The 18,775-nt window shown below is 35.8% G+C and overlaps 2 protein-coding genes across 2 annotated transcripts; one reads left to right on the plus strand and one right to left on the minus strand.

Annotated features, from left to right (window-relative positions):
* The first annotated feature begins 2,358 nt into the window (after nucleotides 1-2,358).
* Nucleotides 2,359-5,053, plus strand: LOC130814316 (uncharacterized). The gene is made up of 2 exons (XM_057680432.1): nucleotides 2,359-4,490; nucleotides 4,673-5,053. The coding sequence occupies exon 1, from the start codon at nucleotides 2,939-2,941 to the stop codon at nucleotides 4,466-4,468; it is 1,530 nt and encodes a 509-aa protein (XP_057536415.1). The 5' UTR covers nucleotides 2,359-2,938; the 3' UTR covers nucleotides 4,469-4,490; nucleotides 4,673-5,053.
* Nucleotides 5,054-9,598: 4,545 nt separating this feature from the next.
* Nucleotides 9,599-13,147, minus strand: LOC130814315 (heat shock cognate 70 kDa protein). Its single transcript, XM_057680431.1, has 2 exons — nucleotides 12,631-13,147; nucleotides 9,599-11,532 (listed from the first exon to the last, which is right to left on the minus strand). Exons 1-2 carry the CDS (start codon nucleotides 12,842-12,844, stop codon nucleotides 9,797-9,799), a joined length of 1,950 nt encoding a protein of 649 aa, XP_057536414.1. The 5' UTR covers nucleotides 12,845-13,147; the 3' UTR covers nucleotides 9,599-9,796.
* Nucleotides 13,148-18,775: the final 5,628 nt, after the last annotated feature.

Raw genomic sequence — 18,775 nt, forward strand, 5'->3', positions numbered from 1 at the left:
TGCCCAATTGGTTACTCGTCAGCACTACCAGGCGAGTACGTTACGGTGGGAGGTGGATGACAGGGTGTTAGACGTAGTCGAGCTAGCTGGTTTCAGATACATTCACCGGTTGTTGGGCGGGGGCTTAGAGCTCGATCGGGCTCTTATCACTGCATCTGGTTTCATGTACATCGGGCTACGAGATTTGGAGATCGCGTTGTCCTCTTATTTGCTTTGACATCGTCGAGCTACATCTCCCGGATCGTGTCATGCGTCAATTCGGTTTGGAGCAGGTAATTCCGTAAGCCTGTGACACCCAACCTCAACTACATGCGATCGATCGGAGGACTGGGGACAAGAACTACCTCGTACGACATAGATCGCATGTAGATGCGTGGAACGACCGAGCATCTAGATTGGTTGGAGGAGATAACTTCACAGGTCATAGCTCTGCTATGTACATGAGTTGGTACAGGCGTATCTCCATATTACGCCTAACGAACACCGCATTTGCACAGCCAGGATCACATTACCATCCGACATCTATGTTACTGGTACGTTTTCTTTCAACATTCATAACAAATAGTAATAGTTTTAAGTAACTCTTTTAACAATATAATGATAACAAACAGGCTGAGCGCATCCGATCGGTGCTCATACAATGTAATGACACGATTCAAGGGGCCGCTACATCGCCAGTTGACGTGGGATATCGGCTATGTTCTCAGACCTTAGGCTCCATTAACGCGTCGTTGACCGATGCATTGAGTCAGGCGGGTTATGAGTACCTCATACCGACTCCACCCGTCATTGGCGAGGTAGATGACACATTCCACACTCCTTCTCCAAGGAGTTCAGCCCATCGAGGTAGCTCTTCCGGAGGATCCAGTTCTCAGTCCACAAGAGGCCGCCAGCGTTCATCTACTTGAGGTCGGTCTTCCAGATCGCCATCGACATCCGCTACTATGTCGTCGTTCGTTCCCCCGTCTTCCATCAACACTCCTCCTCCACATCCATCGCCTCCGCAAAGGATTATCACATATCAGTGTGCTAGTCAACGACGAGCTCCTGCTCTTAATGTCATTGCGGAGGTTGACGAGTTCACACCATCATCATCCACCGGTGCGCAAAACAAAAGGGGCCGGGGGTTGTAGTTTAACAAACTTTGTATATTCTTATATGACTTGAACTTCTTGTATGAGTTTCCATAATTGTAATATATCTTTGTATTATTTTCATAATTATTTTTTTCAAAACAAGCCGGTTCGTAATTGATTATTATGGAATAGATGGTATTGAATTACTTTAATGCATGTTGCGTTCACTATTTTAAAATGAAAGAAAAAAAAATCAGGCCACAAGAAAACCGCCACATGAAGTGGCGGTTTACCTGGACCAAACCGCCATATGAGATGGCGGTTTACCTTAACCAAACCGCCACTTCATGTGGCGTTTTTGTGGTTAAAGCAAACCGCCATCTCATGTGGCGGTTTTGTCTGAAAAAATTAAAAAAAAAACACTTTTCCACGTGGACGGTATTGTGGGAAATAGTTTCCCAAATAATGTAAAGTGGGAATTATTTTTTTTTTAGGCTATATTCTGGGAATAGTATCATATTTGATATTTCAATCAACAAAACAAATTTTCAAGCTCCAAAGAATATTGAACACTAAATCCAACAGTAGCTTCAGAAAATCATAAAATCTGAAAATGCAACTTCAGACTATTACATGAAGTATATTAAAGAATTCAAGCAATAGGAAGAGGAAGATCATATTGAGGAAGATAGCAGAGAGGAATGAGAGAGAGAGAGAGAAAATTTGATAGGTGAATGTGCGAGACAGAGTGGTTGAACAGACAGAGAAAATTAAGCTAACCTTTACAGTACAGTACAATGCTTAGGTTTTAAATTATCTCAAAAAATACTTACATTTTTAAACAATTACTTGATAAGTATGCTAACTTTAGACTATTATAGGCCTGTTGTACATACCTTTGAAAAAAACAAAAAATTCCTTTTCTAATAATTGGATCGGCGGGTACCCCATAAAATTATTTTGTGGCCCATAATTCGACCCGTTTAAGACGGGTTGGATATCCGACCCGTAACTTATAAGTTTTTCAGTTTTGTGACCCGCCATTTAAAATACAGGTCGGCCGGTCAACAGGTCGGGTCGACCTAATTGGGTTTTTTTTGAAGAGGTCTAATTATCCCCTCTAATCTCCATTCAAACGTCCGTCAACTCTCCATCAACCCCCGTCACAACGGTTACTATCCACATCCAATTTAACAAATTCCAAACGGTAAACGTTAAAAATTATGTGAACGTCAAATAAACAGTGTAACTAACGCCATTTATTCAGACCCAAAATGGTCATTTCCATTACTTGGGAGTAGCGAGACTTCTCTCTTCTGTTGTTGCCTCTCCCGGTTTCTCCCTCCCCTCTTCTTCTTCTTCTTTCCGTCTTCTCTCTCCTCTTTTCTTCAATTTTGATTCTTGTTGAAGATCTCACATTTTTGTTGACCCTATTTTCCTTTTTTTTGTTTTAAGGTAATTTTAATTTTTCTCTTTTCTCAATTTTATATAGCTTCATTTTGTTGACAATTTTGTTCTCTTTTTGGTTGATACTTTTTTCTCTTATGGTTTAGTCATGAAATTGAATGATTACATGTCTATAAGGGATAAGATTTGATTAATTATGATGTTGGTTAGCTAGATTGAGGATTTTATTCAATTTTTATGGTGTTTTTATTTGCTGAAGTGATTTTAATTTTGTGGGTTGCAATTATTTTTGTGAAATTGGATATGAGATTGTTGTATTTGTACAGATAGTGTGGTATGGTAATGAATGAAGATTGAGAATTAGGTGAAATATGTGTTTTTGTTTTTAGAAGCTTGAAATGACTGGAGAAATTGGTCATTAGTTGGTAGAGATTTTTTTAGGGTTGTGGAAAAGAATGGGGGAAGATTTGTTAGCAAGTTTATCAATGGAAAATCATCATCCATCAACATTGCTGTCAATGGATTCGAGCTCGAAATCTCATGAGGAAAAAGAAAGAGAACTTAGTAGGCATATTATACTGTCACGACCCGGTCCACCTGATATTAATCTTCCACTGTCAGCAGAGCGTAGCTCTCCGCCTCCTCAGTCATGGACTCAGGAGGCTTGTGATATGTTAGAGGTTGGATTAGGGACTCAAGCTTATGAGTCTGAGACTCATGTTGCCCTCCCTAAGATTGGGAATGGGAATCGAAAGTGTGCTAAGAGACTTGATAGTGTGTGGGGTGCTTGGTTCTTTTTTAGCTTTTATTTTAAGCCTTCGTTGAATGAGAAGTCAAAGAGCAAGATTGTCAGGGATGGTAATGGGATATCTGGGTTTGAGAAGTCTGATCTTCATTTGGATTCATTCTTGGTTCAGCATGATATGGAGAATATGTATATGTGGGTTTTTAAGGAGAGGCCGGAGAATGCATTGGGGAAGATGCAATTGAGGAGTTACATGAATGGGCATTCCCGACAAGGGGAAAGACCATTCCCTTTTAGCGTTGAAAAGGGTTTTGTTCGGTCTCACAAAATGCAAAGGAAACATTACCGCGGACTTTCTAATCCTCAATGCCTTCATGGAATCGAGGTTGTTCGACAGCCAAACCTTTGTAGTCTTGATGAAGAGGATCAGAGGAGATGGATAGAACTTACAGGTAGGGACCTGAATTTTGCACTTCCTGAAGAAGCTTGCGAGTTTTGCTCATGGAGGAACCTTCCAAGCACAGAATTTGAGTTGGAGAGGCCACTTCCTGCTTTGAAGAGCAATAATAATGGCCATTCGAAGAAATTGCTAAATGGTTCTGGTTTGAACTTGTCCACTCATCCGGCAAACCATGTGAACGAGGGATTTGACCTCTCAGTTATTGGTAGCAGAAAGAGGAAGGATGTTCCTGCTCATGGAAATGATGAAGATAGTTGCCATCCGGCCAATACACATTCTTCTGACGGAACACAAGAAGCAGCAGAAGTGCATCCAATCGAACCCCAATGGGCCCCAGAATTCACTGGGGTTATGAGGAATGTTTACGGACCTGTAACCTGTGCAAAATCAATCTATGAGGATGAAGATGGATTCATGATTGTCATTAGTTTACCATTTACAGATCTTCAAAAGGTGAAAGTATCTTGGTGGAATACACTATCTCATGGTGTAGTCAAAGTTACATCTACCAGCATAGCTTGCATTCCTTACATCCAGAGGAATGACAGAACATTTAAGCTCACAGACCCATATCCTGAACACTGCCCCCCTGGCGACTTCAAACGGGAAATTCCCCTTCCATCTCGAATTCCCGATGATGCTAAGCTAGAAGCATATTTCGACAGTACAGGAACGGTTCTTGAAATTTTGGTGCCCAAGCCCCGTGTAGGTCCTGAAGAGCACGAGGTACCGATTTGCCTTCGCTCTCATCTTGGTGGAAATGATCTCTTATTATCTTGACCAAGGCTTGTCTGATCTAAATGTAAGGGCAGCTCACATACTTGACATAATTATTTCCCTGCTAGTTGCTAGGGTTCCATATATATATATATATATATATATATATATATATATTTAGAATTTAGAAAGTCCAACATGTAGGACTTATCATTGCCTTTTGACAAAAAATCATAGGTCTGATAATGTTCTTTTGCATTTGAATAGCTTTTTTAAGTTTGGGTTTGCTGGTCCTGCAATGTGAAGTTCAAAGATTAATGGTAAGATCTTGTTTCTTTTCTTTACATCAATTTCATGCTTAATCAGTCATTGGATTTATTCATTTTGTGTGAGGTTTTTTTCCTAAAACATACAAATGAGTAAGGAAACTGCATCAGGGGACATAACCAAACAATGCAACAACTTCTTGTTGAAGTGTTTTCTTGTAGAACCTGAAAGATGTAAATGTAGTTTTTCGCAAATAATGTATCGAGATGTAAATGTAGTTGAATAAAGCATACTTTTTTGTTACTGTCAATCTATTAACATTGGTTTGGTTCTTGTACCCGACTCTATATGTTTGAGACTAAAGTTTTGCGTTTGTTGCCTTGATCTTGCAGCGTAATACAGATTATTGTGTCATGTTTTTACGGCCCGTTTGGTTAGTGGTACTAAATGGTGGTAATGGGAATGATTTATAATGTAAAATTTCATCAAAAATACTATGTCATTCCCATGGTGATGAAACTTTGTTCAAAAAAAGTTTTTTTGTTTACAAATTTTCATTACCATTTAATAATACCTCTCCTAATGGTAATGCATTGGAATGAAATTTATGAAGAAAATAAGATGATTAAAATTGGATAAGCATGACCATCAAGGTAGCCAAGAGATTTTTTTAACAATTTTACACTAATTTTCATTCTCATTACTATCGTTTTTTTCCACTTACCAAACAGACCGTTAGTAGCTCATAATTCATATTGTACCTTTGAAGGGGGACGTGTTAGCTTGCTTTTCATCTTTTTTTTTAAAGGAACTTGAAAATCAAATTAAATCAAGATCAACCAAAGTTACAAGGCTTTGGGGAATTGGGTACATAAACACAAAGTCACCCACTAGACCCAAGTTCTATCTCGCTACTAGATAAATTACAGTGTTTCCGTTCCTACTAATAAGTTTGAACTTGAAACCAATGAAAGAAGGTTTAAGCATATTAATGCGATCAAACAGACGAAAGAGTGGAGCACAATCCTTGGCATGATTGCGGATGCTATTCATCACAATAAAATAATCTCCCTTAGTGATGATGTGAGAATACCCCGAACGTAAAGCTAACTCAACGCCATAACAAGCCGCATCAAATCCACTCAATTCCAGAGACCAATTAGCAAGAACTCTATGAATATTAGCCATCAACAATTGTCCCTTGTCATCCCTAGCAACGATACACAGACAACGATCACCATTCCCCGCCACATTTGCGTTAACATTTGAGTTTAGTCCTGTTTGCAGCAGGAGGACTCCTACTGGCAGCAAGTCTGAGCAATGATCGGTTGCAATTGAAAACTCTACCAGCGTAGGTGTTTTTGTCGTGGAAAAGCTTTGCAAAGTTGGCAGCAATGGCTTTATGCTCGAGATTGTTACCTTCGAAAACTTTCTAATTTTAGACATATCTAACAGCCCAGAGGGTTGAAACAATATATCATAACATGTGTTGAGCAGGGATCCCTTAACCATTGAAACATATCCATGAACAAATTCTTTGGAGCCGTACTTATCAATTGGCCTCATGGGTGATCACTCCAAATTCATTGTCTGACACTCTACTAACGCATGGCAAATAGATTCAGGAAGAGACTTACATAGGACACACATCGGGGACTCGATGTGATATGATGTCTACGTTATCGCACCTCATTCACAGCTAAACTATCTATGCAAGCTCTCCATAGAAAGTGACGAGCCTTAAGGGGACAATCAAGACTCCACAAATTGTTCTAGAATTGCGTATCACCCTACATTTGCCCATTACTACCAGTGGGGGAGTGACATAATGTACCCAATAATAACAATATTTAACTGTAAATCTCTCATCCTTGGTAAACAACCAAAACAACCTATCAGTAGGCCAACAACGAGACAGGGGGATACCATGAATGGTATCCATTACATGAGCACTATTATCAGGAGGCAAAGAGGAAAGATCCCAAGTACCCTCCTAAAAGTTAATAAGATCGGCTACTCTTAAGTGCTTAGGGATGTGAGATTAAGCATTCAAGGGAGTCACCACACCATTATTAACGACCCATTTGTCCCCACTAACATTAATAGAGCAACGATTACCTACTCTCTAACAAAGCCCTTTGAGCAATGATTTTGCTTCCCAAAGACTTCTCCATGTGAAACTCGAGTTATGGCCACGACTATCACAACATCTGTGTGCTAGTAATGTTTAGCTTTAAAGATACTAGTTAAAAGAGGGCACTCGCCATTATGAATACGCCACACCCTGGACTTTCAACAATCATAGGAAGATCGAAAAAGACTATTATTTCCTATGTGAAGGATCGCATTTCGAAGAATCTGATGGGATGGAAGGAGAAATTTTTATCACGGGCTAGGAAGGAGATCTTAATCAAGTTAGTCATTCTGACGTCTCTCATGAGTATTTTCACATCCCAGAGGGAGTGGTCGCGGAGATTAATGCGATGAAGGCAAGATTCTGGTGGGGTCAAATAATAGAAATCGGAAACTCATTGGCATAGTTGGGCGGATCTATGTAAACCAAAGAGTATGGGTGGCATGTGCATCAGACGATCCACCTCCACTACTCCTAGGCACTCCATAATCTCTTATTTCATACCCTGCAATACATTCTTGCAAAAGGTTATTTGCGTCTTGTCATAATTAACTTTTGGACTAGAAGCTCTTTCATATGTGCTAATGATGTTAGCTAGATGATCAATTCTGCATAAACACTTTAGCAAAAATAATACTATCATCTGCAAAAAAAACAAATGAAAGATTACCTGTGCGTTTCTGCAAATCCGAGCAACATGTAATTGCCCGTGATGAGCAGCCCTGGAAATTAAAGATGAGAAAACATCTACACAAAAGAGAAAAAAAGATACAGAGAAATGGGATCCCCTTGACGAAGGCCCCTTGTGGAAATTAGATTGCCAAACACTTTACCATTGAGCTTGAAGGTAAAAAAACACTTGTAATACAACTCACAACCCTTTTATCCAAGGCCTCATTAAAACCCACCTGTAGCATCACCCTTTCGAGGAAGCCTCACTCCACATGATCATATGCCTTACTCATATCCAATTTTAAAGCAAAGGAGCTGTTATTCGGAGAATTATTGCTCTTCATCGAATGAAAAATCTCAAAAGCAATAAGAGCGTTGTTAGTTATCAAGCACTTTGGGATAAAAGAGCTTTGGTACAAAGAGATAATATCAACCATAAAAAGGCTTCATCTTATTGGCTAGGTGCTTTGAAATGATCTAATAGATAACATGGCAGCAACTTATGGGTCAGAAATCAGTTATGAGTTTAAGGTCTTTACACTTAGAAATCAGAGCTTTACAAGTCTTATTAATGTCATCCAAGCCAACATTCCCTCTCCACCAAATTTTTATAAGCACAACAATATTGTTGCCAACAATGTCCTAAAAGTTTGGGAAAAACAAAGCATGAAAACCATATGGCCCTACAGCTTTATGTCTTCCAAGACAACTTGATTTATACTTGATAAAGCTTCCTCGTAATTCCCTGGTACCAAGAAGTGAAATATGCGAAAAATAATAAGAGATATTCCCCCTAAGCATTGCATAGACCTTTGATTGAATTCTGCCGCTTTCTGGAAATCAATTTGTGATGAATATAATACTTTGTATTTTATCCCCATTCTTTAATTTATATGCACATGCCCGCATATGCCAATAAGACACTTCAAGACGATGGAGATTTTCAAGCTCAAGTAGTGATATTTTTGCATGCTTGAATCATGAGCATCTGGAGCACATTTCTAAACTTTGGCAAGTTAATCTTCTATTTTCTTAATCTTCTTACTTACCTCCCCCAAAAGCCTTTTTGGCCTAAGAAGTAAGACTTTGAGAGCAAACTTCAATCTTCTCCACCAAATCCGCACCCCGATCAGCATTTCAAGAATCGTCAACAACTTTCATACCCCTCTTTTGATAACCACAAGGATTCAAACCTAAAAGGTTTAGCCCCCACCTCTTCATGAACAATAGATCTAGCTTTGAAAATGATAGGACCATGGTCAGATTTATAGATCGGGAGATTACAGATATCAAAGAACGGAAACAAATCGACCTAAGATCAGAAGCAACAAATTTATCCAAGCGTTGCATAATGTGAGTATTAGGAGTATTCCCCTACTCAAGTGAAGGAGCATCCACGATAGCCCAAGTCATTGAGTACACAATCAGCCAAACATCCCGAAAAGTACTCATCTCCCTCTCAAATAGCTCCTACACCATTAATTAAATTAATTAAGATCTTTTAAATCATTTGCTTGTGGATTATGGAAATTCAAAAGGGTAAAGACTAATACTAAATTTAGGAAATTTGAGAGAAATGAAAGAAGTAATTTGAAGGAATTTTACCTTTTTAAACTGGTTAATAATAACAAATATCTATAGAATTGAAAAAAATTTTAAAAAATTGATTTTCTCTTCCTCTTTCTTTCTTTTTTCTAACTTTTTTCGTTATTATATTCCTTCCTTTTCTTCTCTTTTTCCCATATTTTTTCCCTTTCTATGTTTATTATTCATTCAAATAAATAAAGACAATCAATAAATCCGAAATGAAATCTATCATCAGCTTTAATGTTGATAAATGTTGATAATATATGAATTTTGTATAGTACTTCTATATTAAACAACTCACTTCATGCATTAACCTAGCAATGAAGTTTACCATCAGCTATACGGAACTGTCCTTAGTTGAGTATTAGATTGTGAACCAAGTGTCGAGTGTCGAGTGCTAGTAAGTTCAGTACTGTGGCCTTCGTCTCTAGCCTTCTGTGTACACACCTTCTGGTGTAACTTGAAATAATTTTGAATGAGACAACAGTAAGCTCAGTTTGATTTTCTAAAAAAAAAAAAAAGAACAAATAAGATTTGGGAAAATGAAAAAGCCTGCTATTATATGTCTTGGCAAGGGTAATACACGCGGTAAACTATAGTCAACAGCTTAAGTGTACAAACAAGAAAATTTAAAAGCTTCAAACATAAGAAACATGTTCTTCCACATTTTTACTAAAAGCAAAAGAAATGCTTAGAGAATGCATTGCATAACCACAGTATCAAACATCCGCTTAATCAACTTCCTCAATTTTAGGACCAGCACCACTTGAACCGCCTGCAGAAGGACCATCCTCATCCATGCCAGCTACATCAGGGGCAGCACCTCCTTGATACATCTTTGCAATGATTGGATTGCAAATATTCTCCAGTTCTTTCATCTTGTCCTCAAACTCATCTGCCTCAGCGAGCTGGTTCCCATCGAGCCACTGAATAGCCTGATCGATTGCATCCTCAATCTTCTTCTTGTCAGCTTCAGGTAACTTGGCACTGATCTTATCATCCTTGATAGTGTTTCGCATGTTGTAGGCATAGTTCTCAAGAGCATTCTTAGCCTCGACCTTCTTCTTGTGCTCCTCATCTTCTGATTTATATTTCTCCGCTTCCTGCACCATTCTCTCGATTTCTTCCTTTGACAGTCTACCCTTGTCGTTTGTGATTGTGATCTTGTTCTTCTGCCCAGTAGTCTTGTCCTCAGCTGAGACATTGAGAATACCATTAGCATCAATGTCGAAGCAGACATTGATCTGAGGGACACCCCTTGGTGCAGGAGGAATGCCTGTCAGCTCAAACTTTCCCAACAAGTTGTTATCCCGAGTCCTTGTTCTTTCTCCTTCATAAACCTGAATCAACACACCTGGTTGGTTATCCGAGTAAGTCGAGAACACCTGCTCTTTCTTTGTAGGAATGGTGGTGTTCCTTGGGATGAGAACAGTCATAACACCACCAGCAGTCTCCAATCCAAGAGATAATGGAGTGACATCAAGCAGAAGCAAGTCCTGCACTTTCTCATTCCCTTCTCCACACAAAATGGCAGCCTGCACAGCTGCACCATAAGCTACTGCCTCATCGGGGTTAATGCTCTTGCAAAGCTCCTTTCCGTTAAAAAAATCTTGCAGCAACTGTTGAACTTTTGGAATCCTTGTAGATCCACCAACAAGCACGACATCATGAACAGCGTTCTTATCCATCTTAGCATCCCTCAAACACTTCTCAACTGGCTCCATACACTTCCTGAACAAGTCCATATTCAGCTCCTCAAAACGAGCACGAGTAATGGTAGTGTAGAAATCAATACCCTCAAAGAGGGAATCAATCTCAAGGGTAGTTTGAGCAGTGGAAGACAAAGTCCTCTTTGCTCTTTCACAAGCAGTCCTCAACCTCCTTAATGCTCTAGGATTCCCACTAATATCCTTCTTATGCTTCCTCTTAAACTCCTGCACAAAGTGATTCACCATCCTGTTGTCGAAGTCTTCACCACCAAGGTGAGTATCCCCAGCAGTAGCCTTAACCTCGAAAATACCCTCTTCAATTGTCAACAAAGACACATCAAAAGTACCACCGCCAAGATCAAAAATCAAAACATTCTTCTCCCCGCTGCTGCTTGCCTTCTTGTCCAGCCCATACGCAATTGCAGCAGCAGTAGGCTCATTGATGATACGCATCACATTAAGCCCAGAGATCACACCAGCATCCTTGGTGGCTTGACGCTGAGAATCATTGAAGTAAGCCGGAACAGTAACAACAGCATTCTTAATGGTGCTGCCAAGATAAGCTTCGGCAATTTCCTTCATTTTTGTTAGAACCATGGAAGAGATTTCTTCAGGAGAGAATTGCTTCTCTTCTCCCTTGTAGTTGACTACAATCATTGGTTTGTCACCTGCGCCAGGAATCACCTTGAATGGCCAGTGTTTCATGTCACTTTGCACGGACGGATCGCTGAATCTCCTACCAATCAATCGCTTGGCATCTAAAAAGCAAACATTTACATGTCAGTAATTTATCCTCAAAATGTCATATCTCAAATCACGTAAAGAGAAGTTAATAGTTGTCAATTTTTAACAACTCAACAGCTTCAGAGTAAACTCAAAACTTCCAACATAATCTTTCAAAAATAGAGTAGTATCAAATAAAACAGAATTCACTACATTAAGTTAAAACATCACACGTGAATCGAGACTAGGATTACTTTAGAATATACATCCACAAATTTATTGCGGTCACAAAATTCCGTTATAGAGCCATTGATTTTAAAACATAAAATATATTGCAAAATGTAAACTATATTACAAGTACCACTATTTCAACTATTAATTCATAATATAAACTAAGTTCAGGGCCCGTGTAGCAAAAATGATAACATTTGATTTCGTAATTTATCTTGGAAATTATAGGATTTCCGTTATAGAGCCATTGATTTTAAAACATAAAATATATTGCAAAATGTAAACTATAAACTATATTACAAGTACCACTATTTCAACTATTAATTCATAATATAAACTAAGTTCAGGGCCCGTGTAGCAAAAATGATAACATTTGATTTCGTAATTTATCTTGGAAATTATAGGATGTTTCGAGATTAAATCAAGATACATTCAAATTTGTCCAATGGAAAAATACACGGCTATTTTAGCGAGATTACAGCAATTCTTTCTGAAAGAATCGTTATTCTCCTTACATGAGTCTGAAACATATTTCAGAAATCTTGATAAATCTTGATCGATGACAGACAAAACAGATAACAAGACATGAAATATAGACCTCTGTATGCGGATTAAATTAAAGAATTTAAAGTGACTGACTGACTGTTTCTTGGGATTGAATTTAAAATCAATAATTATCTTGCGAGTGAATTTCAAATCGATAATCACAAACTCTGAATGTCTCAACAATTATCATCCTTATGATCTACAGAAATTCGCATATTCACCATCAACTCATTAACATCATACTCGATTCTAGATAAAACACCAAGAACTAACCTCATGCAAAAGCAAGATAATGAACAAATGTCAAATACCAAAACGAGTATAAACTAGTTAAAACAGAGGAAGAGAAATCATACCAAAAACAGTGTTGGTAGGATTCATAGCGACTTGATTCTTAGCAGCATCACCAATCAATCTTTCAGTATCCGTAAAAGCAACGTAAGAGGGCGTCGTTCTATTTCCTTGATCATTCGCAATAATTTCAACTCTATCATGTTGCCATACTCCTACACATGAGTATGTCGTCCCAAGATCAATTCCAATCGCCGGACCTTCGCCTTTTCCTGCCATTTCTTTACCACCAACTAAACACTAACAGAATTTCGAGAGAATTTTAGAAAGAGATTATTGTTTTTCTGATCGTTTACTGAGAATTCTGTTTCGATTGCAAGAGAAAGAAGGGAGAGGTGTTTTTTATAAGACTGCATTTGTTTCGAGAAGGTTCTTGTTCGTGGAATATTGACCGTCAGATCTTTAATCTACCGTATTCTGAAGGCTTCCCGGTTTCTTGCTTTTTTGCGGTTTTCTTATAAGGGTGAGAAATATAGGGTATTCTGGTTAGTTCGAGAAATTTCTGTTAGGAGGTGTTGGGGAATTACTGTAAGGCGGTTGGATGATCTTGACCGTTGGATTTTGATCATGCGGGTTTGTAGTAGGATTCGTGGCAGAATTGGATGTCAAATTGGTTCGGGAATTCGTAGGAAAGGCCAATTAGAATGAGGTTCTAGAGGTTACTCAAGAGGGTTCTCATCGTCCAGGTGTCTATATGACGCTAGTTTTACTACGTAATCAATCTTTCTTTGGATTGAGGTAAATATTTAAAGGGATAAATAAAAGTCAAATTAGAAAAACAAATTTAATTACATTAATGATTAAAGCAATTTGATTGTTAGAGAGGTGAAAGAATTGATTAGAAGTCAATGAAAAATGAAAAAAATAGCAACTAATTTTTTTATTTTGGATATAAATTTACTCTAGAAGAAGATGGGGGAATTCTTTCCCTCCAAATGAGGGAAATCAAACTCTTTTTATATTCATCTTTTTTAATACACTCTCATTCTAACTTTAGAACAATTATTTCAATAACTTCATTTGCATCTCTAAGTACCTTTGTTACATTAGTTTGACTTTTTTATCCCCTTAAATATTTATTCTCAATCCAAATGACCCATTCAAAAAACTTTAAATATTAAAAACTCTATTCATATTTATCGTTATTTTTTTACTATTTTTACTAGACTAGATAGATTTTCGTATAAAACATGAATACTATAAATATTTACAAATATAAATAATGATATTATTTTATAATACACAAATTATCATATAAGACGGTCTCATAGTGAGAGCATTTTAATTGGATTGGTCCAATGTACATTTATTTTTAAAGTGATGACTTTTTATTATCTTAAAGTGATCACTTATAACCTTAAAGTGATCACTTACAATTTCAAAGTGATTACTCAGAAAAATGAGCTTACTTGTACGAACTCGTCTCACGGTGAGACGATCTTATATAAGACTGGTTGTTTATAAAATTTACTCATTTACTAAATAAACTTAATTATTAAATCTTTTTATTTATTATGATATAATCATTATCAAAGTAAATAAATAGTTTTATACAACAATATCAAAATATGTACTCATAGTAATTTTGATAAGAGACATATTAAATTTAAAAGTCTTCAACCATACTAGATACGAGGGAGAATTTAGTTGAAAAAATAGTCAAATTAGTTAGCTTATTCCTTATGTGATGATGATTTATGCAAGTTCAAATAAAGATTTACATGTATATTTGTAACATCCATTTTTTTTAAAAATAATAATAATAATAATGATAAAATTGAAAATAATGATAATGAATGTGGTAATAATTCATCAATATCAAGACCATATCTATCAGAAACATGGGAAGTAACGGAGAAGAAAAGAAAGGAAAATAGTTTTTTTTAAAAAAACGTGTCCTTGACTGCTTGCCATGTCCCTTCCGTGTCCTTGCCGTGTCCGCGTGTCCGGAAAAATATTAAAATATTGGACACTTCATTTGGCGTGTCGGACACGGATTTTCGCGTGTCCGTGTCCGACACGTGTCCGACACGGGACACGCCAGTTCAGGGACATGTCTGTGTATTCCAGGTGACGAGGTAATTCTCAATGTCCATCTAATTAGGACTATCTCATTAATATTATGTGCTAAGTGATAATTAATTTGTTTAAATAGAATGCATGATTTTATATGACATTATTTTGTATGATATTATGTTTTATACATTCTCAAATTATATCTACTATTATTTTTGTCAAACTTGAATTTATAATTACTATTTTGATAAAATTTATATTAATAACGAAATTAGATACGGTTTAATTTGAAAGAGAAATATTTATAATATTATTATTTTGATGAAAGTTATATTGTTATTCTAATAATGATTTTTAAATGCGATTGAATTTAAAGGAGAAATATTTATAATATTAATTCCTATTGCCACCAATTGATATTAGAATGGTGATTTGAAAAATGAGATTTCAGTTAGATATTCTTGAGATATATTTTTACCTATGATCATAAAATAAAATGTATAATGTATGTTTGATTATATGTTTGTGTGCTCGCGACTAATTATTAAAATATATTAAATCACGTAAAGTGTAACACGAGGGAAATGAAGCACTTATATTTGTTGTGATCCATGTATAAGGGTGATGAACAGGTTGTCCTGTTTGGTTAGTATAGATGCCGACAGGTATTATTATTTCTGATACTTGATACTATGTTTGGTCTTCCTTCTATTTGTTGTGATCCAAGTAGAAGGGGTGTGCACACTAGGGTTCCCTAAGACTACTCTGCTGACCTTGAATTATTTGGGGTGACGACCTCTTAATGAAGTAGGTATAGGGGTAAAGCCTCGGCCTACTGGCGTTCTCGTTCCCTCAAATTAAAAAAAATTGATTATGTGTTTGTCATTATTAAATATCAAATTAATAAATTGGTTTACGTGATATTATATATATTGTTTTCTCAAATTGTTTTTCTTTTAAACTCAGCGATATGTATATTTTTGTTTCAAAATTATTTTCAACTCAAATTATGTTTTATTTTCTTAAACTATTTTCATACTTAATCGTTTTACGGGATGGAGTTGGAATTACTCATTTTCTAATTTGGGAGTTTTTCCCTTGTTTTTCTTGTATTCTTATGTTGCAGGTTATTGATTGCGTGGGAATCGTGGAGTGAGGATTACTTAGAAATATAGCTTTTATTAGAGTCGTATTTCAATTTAAAATTTTTTTTTAGTTGTTTAAATTTTATATAGACATAGATTGCGTTTCAGTCTTCTCTTATGTTGTAAGACCCTTTGTTGCATTTAAAATTATTAAGTTATTTCTTAGTCGTTAAGCCTTATATTTATTTTATTAGAAATAGATGTGGCGGTAACACTCCCATGAGTAGGTTTTGGTTCATGTTTTTCATTAAAGGTGTTTTCAAAAGTTCAACCTATTTTGAGGGTGTTACAATATTTTTTTTCGTTTATATAAGAAAATATATTATTTCAATGAATCGTTACATATAGTTATAGGCAATCGACAAATATTACATGTTTTAATGAGTTAATTATTTCCTTAAATATCAAGTCAAATAACAAAAATTTCTCTATCAATCAATGATAGAAAAACGGAGGAAAAAGTTTTTAATGACGATGTGACACGTGTTTTAAGTCATTTCTTCATTAGTATATTTTATTGAATTGATTATTGATTATTGATTATGTCGCTTTTTATATATTAAAATTAAAATTATATTTGCTCCTTCCAACTTTTCTCTAAAAAATACAATATCAACTAAAATTCAATGTTTAAAAAAAATATAGACTATGAATTCAACCCAAAAATGTCAAAGCTAAGCATTGATGTCAAGTTTGTAGTTGAATTTTTAAATTTTATGGGGAAAAAAATAATCATTTGTGATACATGTAGAAAAACTTCGAGAATTTTGGTGGTGATAATGTAGATTATCCAACTAAAATTATTATGGATAAGCAATTCGAATCATTAGAGGAATTATGAGCTTTGGCGGATGAGATAGCCATTGATACATAAGCACAAAAAGGATCATTCTAAGTTAGTTTATTTTTAGGCTATCATCGGTACATTAACACCCTTCTCAATTTTCATGAGCATTGCCTCTAAGATGCATGTCTAGAGTTATTGCCGGTCAACAGACCCTAAAGAAACTCTTGTCTTTACCATGATTATCAATCATATTATTACATAATTTAACAATAAAATAATATCATAAGTAATTAATAATTAATAAAAAATTGTGTGATTAATAAAAGTAACTACTAATCAATTAATACAAAAAAATTAATTAATTAATAATTAAAAGAACTTTATATTAATAAAAATTTAAACATTAAAAAAATATGACATTGAAATTCAAAAATTATTGCACCATCGCACGTTCTGTACGATTTGTGTGACTTGATCTAGGCTAAGTTGCACATTTTGTGCGACTCAACCCGTTTCGCATTTTTTAGAAATTTAGAAACATGAAAATTCACTTAGAAATTACCTTGAATTGTCGTTTGTGTGGTTAACTTGTTGTTCCTAAGCTTTAAAATGAAGAAAGTTTAAGTGTAAATTTTAGTGATCAAGAGTAAAGTGTCATAGATTGTTGTGAGTAGAGTTGTTTAAGCTTAACTAGAGAAATGCTTCTTTGGGATTTAGTTTTGGAAATGTTTTTGGTGTTTTTGGTTAGTCAAAGAGGCATTGACGTCAACCTTGACATTGTGCAAGTAGTGTTAGATTGCAGAAGTAATATGTAAAGAAGGATGTGATAAAGTTGACTGGCAGGAAGGCCGCACAATCCATGTTCATCACGCGCTCTGTAGAAAAAACTCTTCTATTTTTTTAAGTGTTCAAGGGAAATAAATAAGAATTTTGTTGTGAAGAAGAACAGAATAAGGTATGTATGGAGCTAAAGCAACATCTACATGGCTTGCCCATTTTTAATACGCCTTATGTTAACGGAAACTCTATACTTGTGTGTCGCAACCAGTGAGACAACATTTAGTATTGTCCTAATTAAAGAAGAAAACAAAGTATAAAATTACTTGTGTACTTTGTACGCGAGATTCTTCTAGATGTAGAGACCCAATACACAATGATTGTTAAAATTTCCTATGCAGTGGTTGTAGCAGGTTGAAAACTTTGTTCAAAACAAACCGTCCTCGGGAGAAAAGCTTGGATAAAATAGACAAATTTGGGAGATAGGTCAAATGGATAGTATAGCCAAATGTTCTGGAATCATTTATCAGCCAAGGACGACCGTCAAAGGGTTAGCTTTGGAAGACATTTTTGCATAATGGGTTCCCAACCAGTCTGGAAACTATTGACTGATGGCTTATGTTAAGCCATATTTAGGAGCAGGCTTGTTCTTGATCTCCCTAGAAGGGAAAACTATCAAATATGCACTCAAGTTCCAATTCAAAGCTACCAATAATAAAGCAAATAAATATCAGCAATCGTAATTATTTGTTAATCCTTATTGTTAATTTTAATCTTTCCTTTGTTAAACCCTAGTTTTCTCAATTAGTTTTCTTCCTTTGTTTTGTTGTTTTCTTAGAATTCACCATTATCAAGGTATAATTGCTTCTTAATGTCTTAATTTTGTTTATATTTTATTGGTTTTGCTTGTTTGATGAGTTTAATTGCTTCTATGTTTTCAAGTAGTGATTAGTTTTCTTTCTCTAAGGTTTAGTATGAACCCTTATATGCATGTGGAATAGATTCTTGGGGAATTTGTTGGTTTGTTGTTCTCTGGGCATGATTGAATATGTTATAATCGACTTAAGTTAAAGTCTTTTAGTTTTTCATGTTCCGAAATATTAAAGTTGAGGTAGAAAAGTATATTACTCTTAACTGCAAAACAAGTTAAAATCCTTTTATCGCCATTCAAAATCACGAAAGTTGAGAATTGATTTTTAATTGCTCTTGTTAAAGGCCGAATTAGTCAAAATTTCAAAAGTTGAGATTAATATAGAACATGATTTATCCGCGATCGGTCGATTAGCATCCCAAAAAGGAATAATTAACTCTTCCTCCAAAACCTAAATGACATAATCAACATTAAACTTAATTGTCTAATCTTATGCATGTTAGTGTGGATTGCCATTTCCCTAAGCCTTTTTCTTATTGTATCAAGTTATATTT

The sequence above is a fragment of the Amaranthus tricolor genome, chromosome 5 (genome assembly GCF_026212465.1).
Source record: "Amaranthus tricolor cultivar Red isolate AtriRed21 chromosome 5, ASM2621246v1, whole genome shotgun sequence".
Taxonomy (NCBI): Eukaryota; Viridiplantae; Streptophyta; class Magnoliopsida; order Caryophyllales; family Amaranthaceae; genus Amaranthus; species Amaranthus tricolor.

Coding starts and splice junctions, on each gene's coding strand:
- LOC130814315 (XM_057680431.1), bottom strand. CDS start 12,844: ATGGCAGGAAAAGGCGAAGGTCCGGCGATTGGAATTGATCTTGGGACG. Junction 11,533..12,630: donor TCCTACCAACACTGTTTTTG/GTATGATTTCTC, acceptor TTTGCTTTTTAG/ATGCCAAGCGATTGATTGGT.
- LOC130814316 (XM_057680432.1), top strand. CDS start 2,939: ATGGGGGAAGATTTGTTAGCAAGTTTATCAATGGAAAATCATCATCCA.